Consider the following 22,247-nt stretch of genomic DNA (forward strand, 5'->3'; position numbering starts at 1 on the left):
CGTATTACTCCGCGAGGCTCCTCGGTAGCCGTAATGCTCCGACAATCCATCAAGCGGTGCAGCTCCGTAGCTTACCAAAGTCATACTAAAACATTTTTTGACAGATTGCTGAGCGCCGTGTACCACATTAAATCGTTTCGCGGTCATCAAGCACAACCAGAATTCATACATAAGGCGCGCTGTCAACTTTTGAGAAAATGAAAGGATTTCAGGCCGTGCATGGCGTTAGCGTGGTTAGCTCGTTAACACGTTGACGCCGTCCAGCCCCACGCACGGGGCGATGCGCATAAACTCGTTAACGGAGATTTCCCGTGTCCATCTTGTCGCTGCCTGCAGGTGAAGCTATGGGGAAGAAGGGGGAGTTGTGTTCAGTGAAGGAGAGAGGCGAGGTCGAGTAACGTTGCGTAAAGACAAAAGTGGACGAAAGAGGCAAACTTGTGGCTCCACAACTATAATTATAACGTAACATAGACTCTATCGATATAAAGGATATTGTCACATCTTATATATATCTCATATAAAAATATATCGATATTTTTAAAAAACTCGATATATCGCCCAGCCCTAACTGACGGTATAATTAATGCGAGACAAAATACAAAAGATAACTCCACAACTTTACTAGCGCAAATAACCCATCAATATATTTTCACTTAAACAAGCAGCTGTTTTTTTATGTGCATTTATGTGCAAATGCAAATTCCTTGCTGAAAGTTTAACCAAAAGGCATTTCCAGTGGAAATGGGCTGAAATATCCCGAGCATAACCATGTATAATATCCACTAAAGTTAAAAAGAGGTGCTTTGCAACATTAAACTGCAGTGTGCCAAATAAAAAAGTACTTTTCAGACCATAAAGTGCGCGGCAGATTAAGCGAAACAAAGCAGTCAGATAAGTCAAACTTTATTCAACTCATTCTTTTTGCTTCCCCCACTTTTGTACCATTGATTCATTAATACTGTATTCTATCACAGCTGCTCTATTCCTGTGTTGTTTCTGACGGACAAACACCAAACCAGTTTCACATCACTGAAGTTGCACCATTTTTACAAACCATTTCTGGGTCATCCGTTTCACTCAACAATCCGCTTTTCCCCTTCTCATTCTCCGTTGCCGCCATGCTTTTTCGGCAATGTGCGTATGAAAACCAAGGAACCGCGCATGCGCGTTTTACCCAAAATCTATTGCGAAATTTTATTTTCTTATCGTTGTGTAACATTGTACCGGTATTACCATGAACGGTATAATATGGCCCAGCCCTAACGGTAATATTATGTTGAGGCACGGTACATATTACTCTGCGAGGCTCCTGACTACTGTAGCCATAATGCGCGAACAATCCATCAAGTGGTGCGGTTTCAAAGCTTACCAAAGCCGTACTTAAAACATTTTGACAGATTTTTGAGTGCCGGTTACCACATAAAATCATTTTGCGATCAGTAAGCACAACCGGAATTCATACATAAGGCACACATTTGTATGAAGTCTATATTTTAAGTGCGCCTTACAGTCCAAAAAATATGGTACTGAAGAAGTTCTTGTGCTTAAAGTTCTTCGCTGAGCTGAAATTTTAACTTAAAATATGATATGATATAATGTGTGTCTGTTGTTGACCACACAGAGACTTTCAGAGTTGCGGAGATTTTTTCTTTTTTTACTCGAACGGCTGGTCGCACTGGTGCTCCCAGCCATGGGTTTTTGGTTTTTTTTTTACAAAAAAAGGAAGGAAGCATCAACACTGACATTTCGGCCCTGTGTCAAGCTTATAAAGCACAGATGTTTTGAAACACTGTTCCAAAGTGCGGTCCAAAACCCCACATCATGTGATTACAGCTAACTCAGATTTTGGTGCAATTCATCCCGGTGGCTTACCTGCTGCTTCGTGGCTGTTTTTGACAATGTAGAGCAAAACCTGATGACACTTCAAACTCACAGAAAGCCAACCCAGCCTGAAAGCAACTTCAAAACTAATATTTTTCTATACAAACATTTACATATGACAAATATAGCCATTGATACTTTTCTTATTCATTTTAAATTTCTGTAAGCATTACCAGCCACACTCGATTAAACTACTTCCACACTGATTGCTGTGGCCTATGCTTAACTTACCTAATAAAGTAGGCAACATTCAAATCCTCAAAACTTATCAAAATATAAATAGAAATCAGCAACCTTTTCTCAATATATTTTATTTTATGAACTGGATGCACTGAATAAATTAACACAATAGGAGGGGGTAGTATTGGCATTACATTATTTAACTATTTTAACTCTTTCAATATTTTAACACTTTTCTTACTGTGTTGTATAAGGAGTTTTCCAAAACATACATTGATCATAATTATTGATATTGAAAAAGCAGGTTCAAATGATCTTTATTCTACAAGCCATCAGATTTCTCAACATGACCAACAGGTTGCCAAGTTTGGGGGGGGGCTGTAGCTCAGGAGGTAGAGCCGGTCATCAATGATGCCTGGCTCCCGCAGTCTGCATGCCAAATATCCTTGGGAAAGTTACTAACCCAAAGTTGGTCTCCGATGCATCCCTCAGAGTATGCGTGTGAATGTTAGCTAATAAGAACTAAAAGCATAGAACAAAGTGCAATGAAGGATGCAAGTGTCTGCATATTGTGTGCTTATGTTTTTTATGTTGATGTGATTGATTTTGATTTAGGTGAACGAATGTCAGTTGACTTCTGCTGCAACCCTGGTATAGTATATAGCTTTGTTTAGAATTTTGCAATGCTCACCAAATTTAAATCAGTTCTACAGCCATCTTGACAGGGACACCTGCTGGCCATTGTGGCTATGATCACATATTGAAAATTATAAACTTGGCACAATCGCAGTGTAATTGCTTTGACTATTTCACTGATTCACAAAGCCTCACTTTACCTATCATGACTATTTAGTACCACATTTGTATTAGCATTTTAGCAATTGGCATGGGTCGGCCAAATACCTCCTTTTTGAGCAACAACAAGTAGAGCAGACTGCTGGATAGTGTAGTGGTAAGACTACACACCTTTGGAGCGGGAATCGCAAGTTCGATTCCCTCCCGGTATCCAGTAAGGGTCCTGGATAGATGCTAAAACCATACTCTGTATGATTGTGTATGTGACAAATAAAGCTTGCTTGCCAGCTGCTCTATCATGCTGCTCCAAAAAGATCTTTATACAAATCTTCTAAGCTAAACATCATTAAATAAGATTAAGGGGAAAAAAAAAAGCAATTTAAAAAAAAAAAGAAAAAAGAAAAAAAGCAATAATGAAAAAATAAATTGTACAACTGCCACTGTTAATGCAATGTATAGATTAATTATGGTAAGACTCCTATTTGACAAACTGTTGGCAAATCTTGATGCAGGTAAATCTTGTCTTGCTGTTTATATTCAGATCTCATGAAAAGACTAGAAAAAAAATCAGGTTATGGCACAGGGTTTCTTAAGGTTTTGCAGTTAAGATGTACACAAAGTGTAGATTTGATACCAGTTGTTCAGAGAACATGAGACACTAATAAAAAAAAAGAAAAAAAAAGTGTGTGTCAGTTATACTTAAACAGCTACAAAGTTGACTGCGTAAAAATTAAGTAAAAATTAAATACCGACCTTCTATAATATAATATGGGATTATTTCATAAAACTTAATTTATTCTGCATATAGACTATATACAATTTACAACCTCCTTTTCGTTTCTCAAAACAAGATTAAATGATCAAACAGCATGTGAATGGATTCTGAACTTACTTACAAAACTAATGAACCAGACTTTATAGTTTATTTTTCTAGTTTGTAAGTCATGGCTATTGATCATTGATAAGATAAAGGGTAACGTTTGGAGCCTTGAATGTGATTTAATCACTTCTCTTAGCGTGCTAAGTAGCCCCTTAGTTATAGTGCTAGGGTTAGCTAACTTCTTGTTAACGGGGCCAGTCAAGAGCTTAAGCTCCCCACCGCTTTCTTGCTTTGTTAACCCTCTGTACTATTGCAATAGCCACGGTGCACACGGGAAAAGTGTCTGGTTAGCGAATCCGTTAGCCTATTAGCTTAGCTTACCTATATACAATAGCAAGAGCTTTGCTTAAAGCTAATTTGCTAGCGCGCGCATCACCAACATCCGAGCTACAAATTAGCTTTATAGTCACATAATGTGACCATTAAGCTGTAAATGGTACAAATTGCAAATCATGAACCGACACAGATTTCTGGCTATTTAACTGATACCAAGACTATACCGTATCTAAGTTGGCAACACAAAGTCCGGAGCTCTCGGGTTCGACAAAGCTAGTTAGCAGTTTGTTACAGGAAACCACTCAGCGGAGCTATCTAGCAGGGTATCGCTAACACCTTTGTTTTTCTTGGCTAACTCTTAGTAATTTCAGAAACGGATAAAACCCATTTAGCAAACAATATTTACAAATATTTACGCTTTATGGCAAACGTTTATGGAGACTGTGCCACTTACTTGAAATAAAAACGTACTCCAGCTCGGTTCCATTGCAACACTTGGGCTAAAATCTGAAGGAAGCCTATAAGGAATCTACAACAAAGCAGCTAAATATGGCAGCGACAACTTCCTGTAACCCCAAGGACTAAATCAAGTCCAATATACTTTTTTAAAACTTTACTTTAAATATTTCCCCTTTCATATAGTTCACATATATTTTGTTACTAGAGACTGAAAAAAATGTTACAAGACAGATGTACTTAAACATGTAACATACGTGCTGCTGAATCAAACTGTGCTGTATGTACTATTTTGTTATATCTCTCTCTCCTCTCTCAGTTAGTCTTTATATGTACTGTTAATAGTAACAAATAACAAGTTATCTATCCCTTATTTATTCCATAATTTAATCCAATATCTCTGCCCCCTGCACAACTGCACCATAAACATAAATATGCAATATATGTTTGTAAATATTGTCTGTTTTCTATTAGTTACATTGAGAACTAATAAGTAACCAGGCCAGTATCAGCTTTACTGGCCATAAATATCTACACATATTCTTGGTCAGTAAAGCTGGTTTTGATAGATGTTGAGGGCAATTTTCTTTTTATTCCTAAATAATTCCCAAGTGAGTGAATTACCTGGTAATGGTCTACCAGGTAATTCACTCACTTGGAAATTGAGTGAACCCAGAATCTTCATTTCTAGCTTTTCTTGTTTACAAGCATCAGGACCAACTCATCTTGCTTGATGTTGACTTCATTCTTTTTTTCACAGTGCGTTTTTTGAGGATCAACTTTTCGCAAAAGCGCAACATTCAGCAACGGATTCAGATCCAGAAAATTTGGAAGTTCATGTTGTTTTTTTGTAACACGCTCAGTGTGTAAAGGCCTTTAATCCAAAATTGATAGTTGAGTCTGAAATCAAACATGGCACAAATTCCTCTAATTAATCAACCATTTACTTGCCAAATGCTAAAAACTTATAAAAGTTCTTTGCACTGCACTCCAAAGGCCATTAAAGGCCAAGAGTGTTGCAAAAAAGCGATACAAAATTCATAATTTTCCAGATCTGAACTTACTGTGTAACGTATATACAGAACTTCAGTCATTCTGTGATTTACTATAATAAATCACAGAATGCTCACTTACATGTTTAGCTTTTTTCACAGAACTCACAGAGAGTAACCGGTCTCAGAGCAGTGAAAGCAGAACCAGCCCAATAGATCCAAAGCCAGGATTTTCATGTGAGGCAGCAGTACTGACCACCTCACCAACAAATCAGCAAAATTTAAATCAATTCCGTTTTATTAGATATAAGGTCACTTATCAATTATTTTTGAATAAATGTATTCAGTTCATTTTATTTTACTTTGTTGTTCACATTTAGCTAACTGGGTTTTTTAGTTTTATCCTGCTTTGCTGAAGCTAAATCAGCCTTTTTCTAAATCGGTATAAAATCATAAGTTAGTAACAAATTTGAGAACAAGACATAATTCATCGGAGAAGCTGCTCTTGAACACTTCTCCAGCACAATTATTTCCACTGTTAAGGCCCTTGTGACAAGAAAAGAGAGTCTGTGTTATGATCTACAGAGTCTGGGACTTGATTACATATGCAAAAACCAAAACATTTTTTTCCCTTTTGAACTCCGCTGCTGCATGCTATCAAAGGATACAACAGATGTGAACATACTGACTCCAGCTGAAACCTGCTATAGTCTAGAAAGTAACAAAATTTGTCTGTAACTTGTACTGTTCGAGGTGGTTCAAGCAGAGCCTTTGCAAAGACCTGCATTATGTTTACTTTCCAGCCTGTTCCATATGCTTTTTGTTTTACAGTTCCCGGGTGTTCAGAAAATGAGCCCACTCATTGTGCTTTGTTGTATTGTACATTGCCAGCCTTTCTGTAAAATAGCACAATGTCAGCTTCAGATAGACTGGCTTAATGTGTGTGATCGGTCTATTCTCTCTTTCCACACTCAGCGGGATTCAATTCATCAACATTTTAAATCAAAAAGAGCCATGCAAATGGTGCAGTAAAGGCTACATTATGAGGATTTATGCTGCAAAACCTAAGGTTAGGTGAGTTCAAATGGGATTCTATTGAGTTCAAATGCTGCTTTTTCATGGTTGTATTTTTTAACACTTCTCTGCGTCTACTAAAAAAATGCACTACAAAGTATGTTATTGTCCAGGAAGAAAATTGAAAATGACCAAAATTTGGGTATCCTAAGGTAAAGTTTTCTCTATATGATTTGTTGTTATTCATATAAAGATTTTCAGTGAGACCTTTCAGTAGATTATAAATAAATTAAAACATTTTAGAAAAAAATAACCACCATCAGAGTTAAGATAAATATGTAAATAGCTTTCTCTACAATAACGATAATGAGCTAAATACTGTAAAAAAAGAAAAGAAAAAAAAGATAAAAGTTCCCGTAAAATCCGCTGTTTTAGGGTTGAGAATGGACCTCTTGATATATTTCTTTTGAAGGGGGGGAAGAACCATTACTATACAACAATAATATTACCAGTGTCAGACATTAGGTTTCACAATACTTCATTTGCTATAATGCTTTATTGATTGGCCTGAGCATGCATGATCATTAATGTGGTTAAGCTGCTGAATACGCTTAGTGAACCAGTCCTATATTTTAACAAGTAAATTTGATTTTATTTTAATTTTTTGTCTGTTTGTAAATTTTAATTTCCAAAAAACCCTAACCCTAGCCCCAAACTAATAAAACTCTGAGAGTTTTATACAAAGATTCTAGGTTTGACAGCCACAGTTAAGAGCAAAGATGATAGACAGAAAATTGTAAAATATAATTCAATAGTCATATCACTGAGATCAATGAAAAATACTCCCAGGTACTATATTCATCACATAAAAGTTGGGGAATGAAACAGTTCAGTGTCCCACTTGCAAAACGGAATAAAAAATACAGTCCAAATTTCAACAGGGAACAGCAGTTGTCCCCCCAGACTCAACACCTTGTACATAATAGGCTGACAGTCACCCAAGCCTCACCAATATTAATTATATATTTCACAGAATAACAGCAAATGCTTACTATAAACTGTTTTAATCTAAACCATCTTGAGCCTGGGGCACATACCTGCAGACAGAAAAATATGACAGTACTGTTTTCAGTGTGGAATATAAACAGTGTAGATTATGAGTACAGTCAGATACACCTGCCCTCAATTAACTCAAGCCAATCACAGCGATTGGCTGACCAATTGTGAAACACACAAAGCCATTTCCCACAGCAAATATGGAGATGCGTTTATGAAGGTGAGTTACTATATAGGCTGTACTGTAGTCGACCATGTTACAAGAGAAATGTACAACATTTCCCTCTGAAATGAAGTGGAGCAGAAGTAGAAATTAACACATTAAGTACATATTTAAGACATATTTAGATATTTTCATATTTAAGTGTAAGTTCTTCAAATTTGTACCTAAATACAGTTTTCAATAAATGAACTTAGTTACGGTGACAAACCACTCAGAACTGCTGAAAGGTCTCTTTCTGCTCTCTAAAACAGTTAGGTGTTTCTAAAAGCATAATTGTGATCCTGAGATGCTTCAACAAACTTGACTATAATGAATATATTTATATATTTTAATTGTTAAGTGATAACAAAAAAGTGTTTTTACATGGCAAATGCTTTATTGTATATATAATGTATTTAAAATGTAATATATAATATATTATAATGTAATATATACAGTAGTGAGTTAATATAAGTTAATATATTTTCCAGAGTTTTCAGCTACATATCAGAGTCTTCATCAGTGAATAATATTACTGCTTATCATTTTACCAAGAAATTGGCAATAGGTTTAAGCTAGTATATATTACTTCAGTCAGCTGAGCCTAGTCTGAGTGCACCCTAAGTTGTCCTATTATTAATAGCCCCTTTTACTTTCTGTCTAAGATTAAGCCATGGGTGACTGGTCCATACTTGGTCGCTTTCTGTCTGAGGTCCAGAACCACTCTACAGTGATAGGCAAGATCTGGCTCACTATGCTGCTCATTTTCCGTATTCTGCTGGTAGCCTTGGTGGGTGATGCTGTCTACAGTGACGAGCAGTCCAAATTCACCTGTAACACCCAACAGCCTGGATGCAACAACGTCTGTTATGACACATTTGCTCCTGTTTCACATCTACGGTTCTGGGTCTTCCAAATTGTACTCGTCTCTACTCCATCTATTTTCTACATAGTTTTTGTACTGCATAAGATTGCCAAGGATGAGAAGCTTGATGGCCAGAGGACACAGCTGCTATCCCAGAGAGTTCCCAAACAAAGGTCTGGGGAAATTAGGAAAGATGGCATGGAAGCACTAAAGGTCAACATCCCCACTTACTACCCTCATTACAGTGGGGAATGGAATACAAGTGAGAGGGAAGATGTAAAGAAAAGCCTTCTGGAAGAAGCTTATGATGAAATGGGAGAGGACCCCACCCAGCAGTCCAACCAGATTCTTCTTATTTACATTCTTCATGTATTACTACGATCTGTACTGGAGATCACCTTCCTGGTCGGCCAGTACTTCTTGTTTGGGTTTGAAGTGCCTCACCTGTATCGCTGTGACTCGTATCCTTGCCCTACTCGTACAGACTGCTTTGTATCACGTGCCACTGAGAAGACCATCTTCCTGAACTTTATGTTCAGCATCAGCTTGGGCTGTTTCATCCTTAACATTGCAGAGCTCCACTACCTGGGGTGGATTTATATTTTTCGCATACTCTGCTCAGCTTGCTCCACCTGCTGCCGTCAGGAGCAGAATCCTGTCAAATTATACTCAAACCATAACCCCCTGATGCTGCAACTCAGGCATTCTGTGAGGGGTCAGGTGTTTCTGCAGACTCAAGCAACCATGGCCCAGGAAAAGAAAGGAAGCCTACTTGGACATGCCCCAGCTATCTCGTTTGAAACAGACTCAACTGTGGAATGCACCTCCAAGAGAAGTCCAGACAGCAAAGACAAAGTAAAAGTTAAACTGGCTAATATGGCCAGGCTGGGATGGACTAGGAAGTCTTGGCTATGAGAGAGAAATTTTTTGTATTTGTATTATCTTTGTAAAAAAAGCAGACTGAAAAGGGAACTAAGGCCTAGCGTACCCCTTTTTTTAAATTGCTTTTCATTTAAATAATTGAATATATTATGGGAGGGACTTTCTGTGTGGGGCTCTACTATTAGTTTTAGCTATTGTGAAATCTAGTGCTCTAAAGTAACCCAGCTAATACCTCTTAAACACCAAAAGTACATCATTATGCAAAAAACACTTTGTTTGGAAACCTGGAGTCATGGAATGATATTACTAGACATGTAATAACTCATAACTGGACCAGGGAAATTTCATTTGCAGTATCTTGTATCTAAAACTTTATTATTTTAACATTTTGAGATCCAAGAGTTCAAAAACTATGAAAAAAAAATCACAATGCAAATGATTTAATCACTATATACAATTGACAGTTGCAAGTTTCACAAAGACATGTATAAAAAGTTAAAAATTTGAAATTTGGTGAATTGCTAATGCTAATTTAAGTCTGTATGTACAACTTTGCTCCACTTTGGCTTTAAAGCGTGTGTAGATTTTTATTATTGGAGTGTATAGTAGGTGAATGTTGAGGGGGCTGTAATCTGCATTGTCAGTGGGCTTCTTAGAATTGTTATAGATTGCCTTGTGTTGCTCCTTATATGTATTTATTTAAGTATGTTTCTGTTGCACTATCCAGTGAAATGTCACTTATTCCTTTTGCACTTTGTAAACCTTGGCAATCACCAGAAATAAAAGGTTGCTTTATGTTACTTCTGTCTTCAGTGTCCTGCATTTGGGTGCACAATTAAACCCTACATTCCACACAACAGTTCATGTCAATATCTAATGGTTGTCTAATTTGGGCCTTCAGGCACCCCTGCATTACACACATGCATCTGAATTGAAATTCACTATCGTAACTCAGGAACACCTAAAAATTGTGGTCAGTGTAATAGTTTGTTGCTGCATGTAGAAATTTAATTTTAAAATTAAAAAAAAGAACTTTTAGCTGCTCCCTTTGGACAGTGGGTTGCCACAGAAGGTAGCTTCACATGCTTGATTTTCTTTTTTAGACAAAATGCCCTTCCTGACAAACATGGACTGAAGTACTGTGGCAGTCCAGATGAGTCATGAAATAAAGAGTTTTGTGCTTTCATCATGAATTGTACAATAAAGTATGTTAGTAAATTCATTTAAATTCTAAATTCTAAATTAATCTCTTAATTTTTTGATTTTCTAATTTTTAATTAAAAAGCTGATTTTCAAAGTCTTTTTGAAAATGCAATTTAAAAAGAGAAAATAATAAATGGATATAAAAAAATTAAATTATGAATACAGATTTATTTCTGACATTTAAAATGGGGATTCCACTTCTCATTTTCAAAACCATTTCCTTACTGCATTTCCCTTTCTTGTTAGCTCATTATGTTAGCTAATGTATAGCTTTGAGATCAATTAGGATTAGCTAACAGATTACCTATCAGATTAGCTAAACTATTTAGAATTTCTGTAGTTCTTTTGGTCCCTGGAGAAAAACTAATGCAAATTAAGGACCTCTCTGACTGGTTAGAAAGACACACTGGCTGCCTGTATTTTTCTACAGTGCTGTTTGTGCCGATAGTTTTACAATGTTAAGAAGTGTGTGGGCTTTTGCAAAGGGTATTTAGTCTCAGTATTCACACTTTGTCCAACACAAATATATCAGAATCAGAATCAGACAGACTTCATTAATCCCTGAGGGAAGTTGAGTTGTCAAAGCAGCATACATACAACAAAAGTCAAGAACCCATATAAAATGAAGTAAAAAACCATTTATCAATAGATAAATATTATAAACTGGACTGGACTCATAATTCAGATGCCCTCTACAGGAAATGGCAGAGCAGGCTGTACCTGCTGCGAAGACTCAGGTCTTTTGGAGTGAAGGGCCCACTCCTGAAGACCTTCTATGACTCTGTGGTGGCCTCAGCCATCTTTTACGGTGTGGTCTGCTGGGGCAGCAGTATTTCTGCTGGGGACAGGAAGAGACTGAACAGGCTGATCAGAAGGACCAGCTCTGTTCTAGGATGCCCTCTGGACCCAGTGGAGGTGGTGAGTGACAGGAGAATGGTGGCTAAGCTGTCATCCCTGTTGGACAACATCTCCCACTCCATGCAGGAGACTCTGACAGCACCGAGCAGCTCCTTCAGTGGCAGGCTGCGGCACCCACGATGTGGGACGGAGAGATTTCGCAGGTCTTTCCTCCTCACTGCTGTCAGACTCCACAACAAAGACTTCAGCTGATCAAACATACACATCCACACTAAGTGCAATACTCTTTTCTGGCATCGTTGTATTATACTCAATTGTATATAGCATTTATTCGATTGTATATAGTATTTTATCTTATTCTATTCTATTGTGTACAGTATCTTATTGGTATCTTATTCCAGTGTTTTTTTTCTAATTTTTCTATGTATCTTTGCACTGTCCACTGCTGTAACAAAACAAATTTCCCACACGTGGGACTAATAAAGGTTATCTTATCTTGTCTTATCTTATCTTAAGATAAATATAGATATAGTTAACCTTCCTGTCGTGTTCGGGTCAAATCTGACCGATTTACAAATTAAAAAACTCATAAATATTGTGTTTCGAGTCCTTATGACATCCTCCACACTATGCACTTGAACATATAAAAGTGATGAGCACCTCTTTCGTTGAATTTTGAGTGTTTTAATCAACTCGTGTTCCCGGTCAAAAGTGACCGCCATAGCAAATGAATGGGAATCCACCCCCCGCCCCCCCCCCCCCCTTTGGCCTCTGACCCCCTGAATGGGCCACTGAATGACAAAATGAAAGACTCACTTTTACGACCTACTGAACAACCCACTGAATGTCCCACTCAATGACCACTGAACGACCCACTGAACTACCCATTGACCCACCTACTGAACTGAATTTGGTAGTGAAAAAAGTTTCTTATGTTAATTTAAGAGCTGTTAAAACTGGCCGGTCAATTTTGACCAGGAACACTAAAGTAAGGGGGTGGGGGGTGAACACAACCGGAGGGTTAAATATAGAGATATAGGTATAAATATAAACATAAATATAAATGCAAATATACATATAAATAACGTTGGTGAAGTCTGGAGAGGCCTCAGAACCATCTCGGGCCACAAACATCAGAACTCTCTGCCTGGGAGGGATGTGAGGTGGGCAAATGAACTGAATCATTTCTTCAACAGATTTGATTCAGCCATGAGGCAGTCTCCAACATCGGCTGCAGACTCACCCACCCCCACTGCTGCTGTTCCACCTCTGACACCTCAGACACTTCACACCTCCTCTATTCACCCTGCTCACTCCTCCCCACCCCCAACAACAGCATCCAATACACAATCAACACAAGGCTCCAGCCTGTCTCTCTCAACCACCCAGGTTAGGAGGGAACTGAGGAGGATTAATGGCAAGAAGGCAGCGGGTCCAGATGGCATCAGCTCGAGGGTCGTCAGGTCCTGCGCGGACCAACTGTGTGGTGTGATGGAGCACCTCTTCAACCTGAGCCTGAGGCTGGGAAGAGTCCCACAGCTCTGGAAAACCTCCTGTGTTGTACCAGTGCTAAAGACTTCACGCCCCAAGGACCTCAACAGCTACAGGCCGGTGGCTCTGACATCCCACCTGATGAAGACCCTGGAGCGGCTGGTCCTGGCTCAGCTTCGGCGCCTTGTGAGCTCATCACTGGACCCACTTCAGTTTGCCTACCAGCCTGGCATTGGAGCGGATGATGCCGTCATTCACCTCCTACATCGCTCCCTCGCTCACCTGGAGACCGCTGGAAGCACTGTGAGAATCATGTTCTTTGATTTCTCCAGTGCCTTCAACACTATTCTTCCCTCGGTTCTGAAGGACAAGCTGGAGAACTCTGGAGTGGACCATCACCTCACTACCTGGATTTTGGACTACCTCACCGACCGACCACAGTATGTGAGGACTCAGGGCTGTGTGTCGGACAGGGTCGTCTGCAGTACGGGGGCCCCACAGGGAACGGTTCTGGCTCCGTTCCTCTTCACCATCTACACTGCAGACTTCTCCCACAACTCCACCCAGTGCTTCCTGCAGAAGTTCTCTGATGACTCTGCTATAGTCGGCCTCATCACTGATGGGGACGACAAGGAGTACAGAGGACTGACTCAGGACTTTGTGGACTGGTGCCAGCTGAACTACCTCCAGATCAATGCCAGTAAAACAAAGGAGCTGGTGGTAGACTTCCGCAGGCACAAACATCCTCCACTGCAACCACTGAACATCCAAGGTATGGACATTGAGACTGTGGACAGCTACAGGTACCTTGGTGTTCATCTGAACAACAAACTGGACTGGACTCATAACTCAGACGCCCTCTACAGGAAAGGGCAGAGCAGGCTGTACCTGCTGCGGAGACTCAGGTCGTTTGGAGTGGAGGGCCCACTCCTGAAGACCTTCTATGACTCTGTGGTGGCCTCAGCCATCTTTTATGGTGTGGTCTGCTGGGGTGGCAGCATCTCTGCGGGGGACAGGAAGAGACTGAACAGGCTGATCCGAAGGGCCAGCTCTGTTCTAGGATGCCCTCTGGACCCAGTGGAGGTTGTGAGTGACAGGAGAATGGTGGCTAAGCTGTCATCCCTGCTGGACAACATCTCCCACCCCATGCATGAGACTGTGACAGCACTGAGCAGCTCCTTCAGTGGGAGACTGCGGCACCCACAGTGTGGGACGGAGAGATTTCGCAGGTCTTTCCTCCCCACTGCTGTCAGACTCCACAACAAAGACTTTAACTGATCATACACACACATCCACAAATGTGCAATAACACAAATGTGCAATAATCTTTCTGGCACCGTTGTATTTTTCACTCTGTTGTATATAGCATTTGTATTCTATTTTTATCCTATTGTATATTTTATTCTATTTTATTCTACTGTATATAGTATTCTATTTTTATTCTATTCTGTACAGTTATGTACTGTATTTATTCTTATTTTATTTTATTCTAATTGTCCTTCATAACTTTTGCACTGTCCACTTCCTGCTGTGACAAAACAAATTTCCCACGTGTGGGACTAATAAAGGTCATCTTATCTTATCTTATAAATATAAAATGCCACAAATATGTATGCTGGTGAAACTGCTCTTCAGATTGTCCAGTGTGGTATGGAAGGGGTGGCAGTCATTGTCTGTGATTGCCAGCAGTCTTGGCGGCATTCAGTCACTGATCACCTCCTCTAGGGCGGAAAGCTTCATGCCAACAATGGACTCACCCTTCCTGATAAGTTTGTTCATTCTGTTTGCGTCCTTTGCTTTGATACCTAAAGAAGAAGGTGCCTAAGAAGTACAGCAAGCTGTCCATACCTCAGGCCTTGGAAAGTGCAAAGCAAAGACTCACAGCCTTGGCCAGCTGCTTGACGAGGTACACCAGAGAGATCGAAGGCAGGAGAATAAACTAGCTGTTCTCCACAGAACCATCCAAGATATACTCCCAGTGGCAGGGGAACAATATGAGAACAGCCCCACAAAGGGTGGAGACTGAGCAATACTGGAAGAGCATTAAAAAGGACAAAACCCATAATGGCAATGCTCAGTGGCTAGTGGATCTAAAGAGCAGACCACAGCAACCTCCCTGAACAGGGTCCAGTAATTATCACAGTGGCAGATATGCAAGAAACGGTCTCCAGTATGAAGAGTGGGACAGCACCAGGCCCTGACATAGTTCATGCCTACAGGTTGAAGAAGCTGACTGCACTCCGTGAACTTCTGGCAGCACAAATGAACCAGCTGCTAGTTGATGAGACACCCGGAATGGCTAACCGAAGCCCGGACGGTCCTGATCCCCAAGGACCTCCGGAAGGGTCCCATACCGGCCACTAACCTGCCTCAGTACTACATGGAAGCTCCTGTCAGGCATCATAGGAGCTAAGATGAACTTGCACATGGTTCAACACATGAGCGGGGCACAGAAAGGAATTGGCAATACCAGCTACTGGTAGACTGAGCAGTCAGCTGAGACTACAAGACTAGACTGACCAACTGTGCACTGCCTGGATTGATTACAATTCAATTCAATTCAATTTTATTTATATAGCGCCAAATCACAATAACAGTCGCCTCAAGGCGCTTTATATTGTACAGTAGATCGTACAATAATACATACAGAGAAAAACCCAACAATCATATGATCCCCTATGAGCAAGCACTTTGGCGACAGTGGGAAGGAAAAACTCCCTTTTAACAGGAAGAAACCTTGAGCAGAACCAGGCTCAGGGAGGGGCGGGGCCATCTGCTGCGACCGGTTGGGGTGAGAGAAGGAAAACAGGATAAAGACATGCTGTGTTTAATGCACATATTAAACAAATATGTAAGACTGCTTTCTTCCATTTGCGCAACATCTCTAAAATTAGAAATATCCTGTCTCAGAGTGACGCTGAAAAACTAGTTCATGCATTTATTACTTCCAGGCTGGACTACTGTAATTCATTATTATCAGGATGTCCTAAAAACTCCCTGAAAAGCCTTCAGTTAATGTCACGGGTTGCTTCGAGGATCCACTCGCAGGACTCCTGAGTAGCGTTTAACCAGAGACTGTTTATTTATAGATCTTCACCAAGTGTATGTACAGACAGTGGGGGGTTAGTGCTATATACAAGACGTGAGGGGCAGGGGTCCAGGGCGTGAACCCGCCATGAGTTCCGCCCCGGCAAAACAGGGGAGAGAAGGGGAGAGGGAGAGAGAGAGGAAAAAGAGAAGAGAAGGAGGGTTAGGAGTGGAGAGATTCTGATCAGCACCTTGCCGATCCTGCCGGCCGTGACAGTACCCCCCGCCCCAACGGGAGCCTCCCGGCGACCCCCAGGCTTCTCAGGGTGAGCCTCATGGAACCGCCGAACCATGGCCCGGTCCAGCAGAGCCGGCTGCGGGATCCAGGAACGCTCCTCGATGCCATAGCCCTCCCAGTCCACAAGATACTGCAGGCCACGACCCCGGCGCCTGACATCCATAATCCGAGTCACGGAGAAGGCCGGACGGCCAGCGATGATCCGGGCGGGTGGAGGGGGTCCGGAAGGAGGGCACAGAGGACTGGAACAGTGGGGTTTGAGTTGTGAAACATGAAACACATTGTGGATACGCATGGTCCTGGGGAGCTTGAGACGCACAGAAACGGGGTTAACAACGGAGTCCACTTCGAACGGTCCAATGAAGGTGGGGGAGAGCTTTTGTGATTCAGTTCTGAGAGGTACATACCGGGTCGAGAACCAAACCTTCTGTCCAGGTGAGTAGGCCGGAGCCGGGGTCCTGTGGCGATCTGCCAGCTGTTTGTTTCTGTCTGCCGTGCGAAGAAGGGCAGCTCTAGTGGCCCGCCATGCACGTCAACACCGCCGCAGGTGCTGCTGAACAGAGGGCACAAAGTGCTCACCTTCGATTGCAGGGAACAGAGGAGGTTGGTACCCCAGGGAGGCCTCGAACGGAGAGACGCCTGTGGCCGACGAGGTAAGGCTATTGTGAGCGTACTCCACCCACGTCAGTTGCTCGCTCCAGGTGGTCTGATTAGTGGACGTCAAGCAACGGAGGGCTGCTTTGAGTTCCTGGTTGGCCCGTTCTGCTTGACCGTTGGTCTGTGGATGAAAACCTGACGAGAGACTGACCTGGGCCCCTAAGGAGGTGCAGAACTCCTTCCAAACACGCGAGGTGAACTGTGGACCTCGGTCCGAGACTACTTCAGCGGGGATCCCGTGGAGGCGAAACACATGAGTTGACAGAAGCCGGGCGGTCTCCAGGGCAGTGGGGAGCTTGGGGAGAGCAACAAAGTGGGCAGCTTTAGAAAAATGGTCGACAATGGTGAGGATGACTGTGTTACCTGATGACGGCGGAAGACCAGTGACAAAGTCAACCGCAATGTGGGACCAGGGGCGGCTCGGCGTAGGTAAGGGATGAAGTAGGCCGGCAGCGGGCTGGTTGACAGGTTTATTCTGGGCACAGGTTGGGCAGGCGGCAATGAATTCCTGGACGTCCTTGGCCAGTGTAGGCCACCAGGCGAACCGCTTGATGAAGGTGACGGTGCGATGAATGCCCGGATGACAGGTGAGTTTCCCCCCGTGGGCCCATTGTAGCACCCGTGAGCGAACTGACGTGGGAACAAAGAGCGATCCCGGGGGACCAGTCCCTGGATCCGGTTCTGCCCGCTGGGCCTCCCGTATGGTGGACTCGATCTCCCACGACAGGGCTCCGATAACGCATGCGGGAGGGAGAATGGGAGACTCACGGGTGGGATCCTCTGAGGTGGTGAATTGGCGGGAAAGGGCATTGGGTTTCACGTTCCGAGAACCGGGCCTGTAGGTGATGGTGAAGCAGAATCTGGTAAAGAATAGAGCCCACCTGGCTTGTTGGGCGTTTAGCCGACCGGATGTATTCGAGGTTCTTGTGGTCAGTCCATACCACAAAGGGTTCTGTTGCGCCCTCTAGCCAGTGGCGCCACTCCTCCAGGGCGAGTTTGATTGCCAGCAGCTCCCTGTCCCCGATGTCGTAGTTCTGCTCTGCAGGAGAGAGACGACGGGAGAAGTAAGCACACGGGTGGAGCTTACCCTCTAGTTGCTGGGAGAGAACGGCTCCGACCCCTATATCCGAGGCGTCCACCTCTACAATAAACTGCCGCTTGAGATCCGGTTGCCGGAGGATGGGAGCCGACGCGAAGCGTTTCTTTAGCCGAGAGAAAGCCTCCTGAGCTTGATCATCCCAGCAGAAAGGTACCTTAGGGGAAGTTAAACGGGTTAGTGGCAAAGCAATCTTGCTGTAGTCACGAATGAATCTCCGATAAAAGTTGGCAAAACCGAGGAACCGTTGAATCTGCTTACGGTTAGGTGGAGTAGGCCAGTTCAAGACTGCTTGTACCTTAGCAGGATCGGCTCTTAAATCGCCCTGTTTGATGATGTAGCCCAAAAATGACACAGTACTCACATGAAACTCGCACTTCTCCCCTTTAACAAACAGGCGATTCTCCAGGAGACGTTGCAGGACTTGTCTGACGTGGCGTACATGATCAGAGAGAGAGTGGGAGAAGATGAGGATGTCGTCAAGGTACACAAACACAAAACGATTGATGAAATCTCGGAGGACATCATTGACTAGACCCTGAAACACAGTGGGAGCATTAGTTAGTCCAAACGGCATGACCAAGTATTCAAAATGGCCCAGGTGCGTGTTGAAGGCTGTTTTCCACTCATCTCCCTCTCTTATCCTGACTAAGTGGTAAGCATTTCGCAGATCGAGCTTAGTGAAAATGGTCGCCCCCTGCAGGAGTTCAAAGGCGGAGGATAAGAGTGGCAGAGGGTATTTATTCTTAATGGTAATGTTATTGAGGCCCCGGAAATCAATACATGGCTTTTATCCTTCTTAGTAACGAAAAAGAACCCGGCAGCCACGGGGGATGAAGAGGGGCGAATCAGTCCATTAGCCAAGGATTCATTAATGTACCTCTCCATGCATTCACGTTCAGGTTGAGAGAGACTGTATAAGCGACTAGTGGGAAGGGGTGCACCTGGGAGCAAATCAATACTGCAATCGTACGGGCGGTGAGGAGGAAAAGAGCGGGCTTGGTCCTTACAAAATACTTGCTTGAGATCATGATATTCTGACGGGATGGCTGAAAGGTCAGGGGGCTCGTGTGGTTGTGGGTTAGATGCTTTTACGGGAGTAGCTGCCTTTAAACAGGTCATGTGACACTCCTCCCCCCACCCCAGAACCCTCTCCTCCTTCCAGTCGAGTACGGGGTTATGCTGGCATAATCATGGAAATCCTAGCACTAGGGGTGTGAGAGGAGCTTGAAAGACATAAAACTGTAACATTTCAGTGTGATTCCCAGACAGTTAGGGACACAGGTTCAGTAACGTGAGTTATATCGGGGAGACGCTGACCATTTAAAGCGGTGACCTGCAATGAGTGGGGCAATGCTTGTGTGTAAATCTTGAGTTTGAGAGCCAGGGAAGCATCCATGAAGCTCTGCTCCGCCCCGGAGTCAATCAGCGCCTGAAGGGAGTGAGAGGCAGAGTGGACAGTCACTTTAGCAGCTAGCATGAAGCGTGGAGGAGAATGTGAAAAGGAGACCTCGCCCACCTGTATCCTCCTTTCTACCGGCGGGCGAGATCTTTTGGCCGTGCTGGACAGACCTTGGCGAGATGGCCCTTGCGGCCACAGTAAAAGCACTCACCGGACCTCCATCTGCGTGCTCTTTCCTCCGGGGAAATTTGGGAGCGTCCGATCTGCATGGGTTGCTCATGCTCGTCGCCGCGGTCCACCTCCCGATCGCTACTTCCGCTTCCGGAAGCTGTTTCCGCTCGCCCCACGGGCCTCTGGGAACTGTAGTTACTGGCACGGCGACGCGCCCTCAAATGTTCATCTACCTTAACACATAAGGTGATTACTTCTGACAGGGTCTTAGGCAGCTCCCTCATTAATAGTTCGCCCTTGAGTTCATCGCAAACATTGTTTAATAAGGTACTTATCAGCGCAGGCTGCCCCCATCCAGTCTCCTCAGCCAGTGTCCAAAACTCCACAGAGAAGTCCGCCATACACCGTCTTCCTTGTTTTAAGTTCAGCAAATGGTGGCCCGCTGCCTCTGCTCCGGTGCCCCTTTCAAACACACTTTTAAACTTTGAGAGAAAATCAGCATAGGCAATCTCCGGGTTGGTTCGTAACACTGCTTGAGCCCAGTTTAAGGCTTGACGACGGAGTAACTGAACGAAAAAGGCTATCTTTGCTCCATCACTTTCATATGTTCGCCGCAGCTGCCTAAACTGCAACGTAATCTGTGTTAGGAAACCAGCACACTTGTGGAACTCACCAGTGAATGGCTCCGGTGACGGTAGAGCTCGTCCCGGGGGCTCCGCGGAAGCGGGGGTTGGTGGCGTGGAGAGTTCCGGGGCTGACGGCTGTGCGGGGGCAGACGGGGGAGGCATAGCGGGACCTGGCAGAGGTATGTGCTGAGCGAGAGCCTGAGTGAGTGCGAGCAACTGATGGTTAATGTGTTGTAGCATCTGCTCGTGTCGCTCCAACAAGGCTTCTGGAGAGGGGACGGGTTGCTGAGCTCAGTCCGCTGGATCCATAGTATGGCTGGATTGTTACTGTCATGGGTTGCTTCGAGGATCCACTCGCAGGACTCCTGAGTAGCGTTTAACTAGAGACTGTTTATTTATAGATCTTCACCAAGTGTATGTACAGACAGTGCGGGGTTAATGCTATATACAAGACGTGAGGGGCAGGGGTCCAGGGCTCCAGGGAAAACGGGGAAAATCACACACGCGCTCAGTTCAACCTCTCTCCTCTTCCGCTAGCGACCAGTCACTCCTTCCACACTCCACACGAGGAAACACGGGGACGGGTTCGGGGAATCTAGAAACAAAGAAACACTTGTTAAGTCTCTGAGACGGAGGCACAGGAAACTTGAGCTAGACGTGTACTGACAAGAGCCTTCACAACAATCCAGCGTTGAACAGCTGATCTCCTCCTTCTAATATACCAGCTGGTCTGATGAGGCCCAGGTGTGCACAATCCGGGAAGGCGTGGACCGAGGGCGTGAACCCGCCATGAGTTCCGCCCCGGCAAAACAGGGGAGAGAAGGGGAGAGGGAGAGCGAGAGGAAAAAGAGAAGAGAAGGAGGGCTAGGAGTGGAGAGATTCTGATCAGCACCTTGTCGATCCTGCCGGCCGTGACAGTTAATCCAAAATGCTGCAGCAAGAGTACTGACAGGGACTAGAAAGAGAGAGCAGATTTCTCCTGTATTGGCTTCCCTTCATTGGCTTCCTGTTAAATCCAGAATTGAATTCAAAATCCTGCTCCTCACATACAAGGTCTTAAATAATCAAATAATCTTATCTTAATGACCTTGTAGTACCATATCACCCTATTAGAGCACTTCACTCTCGCACTGCAGGCTTACTTGTTGTTCCTAGAGTATTTAAAAGTACAATGGGAGGGAGAGCCTTCAGTTTTCAGGCCCCTCTTCTGTGGAACCAGCTTCCAGTTTGGATTCGGGAGACTGACACTATCTCTACTTTTAAGATTAGGCTTAAAACTTTCCTTTTTGCTAAAGCATATAGTTAGGGCTGGACCAGGTGACCTTGAATCCTCCCTTAGTTATGCTGCAATAGACGTAGGCTGCCGGGGGATTCCCATGATGCATTGACTTTCCAGTCACCTTTCTCACTCACTATGTGTTAATAGACCTCTCTGCATTGAATCATATCTGTTATTAATCTCTGTCTCTCTTCCACAGCATGTCTTTATCTTGTCTTCCTTCTCTCACCCCAACCGGTCGCAGCAGATGGCCCCGCCCCTCCCTGAGCCTGGTTTTGCCAGAAGTGCTTGCTCATAGGGGATCATATGATTGTTGGGTTTTTCTCTGTATCTATTATTGTACGATCTACTGTACAATATAAAGCGCCTTGAGGCGACTGTTGTTGTGATTTGGCGCTATATAAATAAAATTGAATTGAATTGAATTGAATTGTGAGATTAATAACAAGTATGATTCAGTGCAGAGAGGTCTATTAACACATAGTGAGTGAGAAAGGTAAATTCATTCAGTAAAAGAACTCAGTGTTACAATCCCTGATAACGTACGGTGGCTGGGAAGTGCAAAGCGCAACAAATTAAAAAATCACAACAAATTAAAAAACCGCAACAAATTAAAAAACCGCAACAAATTAAAAATCCACAACAAATTAAAAAACCACA

General features: G+C 43.3%; 2 protein-coding genes across 4 annotated transcripts in view; one reads left to right on the forward strand and one right to left on the reverse strand.

Moving 5' to 3' along the window:
- LOC134640916 (vascular endothelial zinc finger 1-like) overlaps positions 1–4,566 on the reverse strand; it is a 44,473-nt gene extending 39,907 nt beyond the window's left edge. For all 3 annotated transcript variants that reach the window (XM_063493009.1, XM_063493008.1, XM_063493007.1), the window contains exon 1: positions 4,467–4,566. In XM_063493009.1, coding sequence (XP_063349079.1) covers positions 4,467–4,499 — 33 coding nt within the window. In that variant the 5' untranslated portion in view covers positions 4,500–4,566. The remainder of the gene's footprint in view (positions 1–4,466) is intronic.
- Positions 4,567–6,464: 1,898 nt separating this feature from the next.
- On the forward strand, positions 6,465–9,512 carry LOC134641296 (gap junction delta-2 protein). The gene is made up of 2 exons (XM_063493650.1): positions 6,465–6,534; positions 8,398–9,512. Exon 2 carries the CDS (start codon positions 8,406–8,408, stop codon positions 9,510–9,512), a length of 1,107 nt encoding a protein of 368 aa, XP_063349720.1. The 5' UTR covers positions 6,465–6,534; positions 8,398–8,405.
- The last annotated feature ends 12,735 nt before the right edge of the window (positions 9,513–22,247 follow it).

The sequence above is a fragment of the Pelmatolapia mariae genome, linkage group LG14, assembly GCF_036321145.2.
Source record: "Pelmatolapia mariae isolate MD_Pm_ZW linkage group LG14, Pm_UMD_F_2, whole genome shotgun sequence".
In the NCBI taxonomy this organism is placed as follows: domain Eukaryota; kingdom Metazoa; phylum Chordata; class Actinopteri; order Cichliformes; family Cichlidae; genus Pelmatolapia; species Pelmatolapia mariae.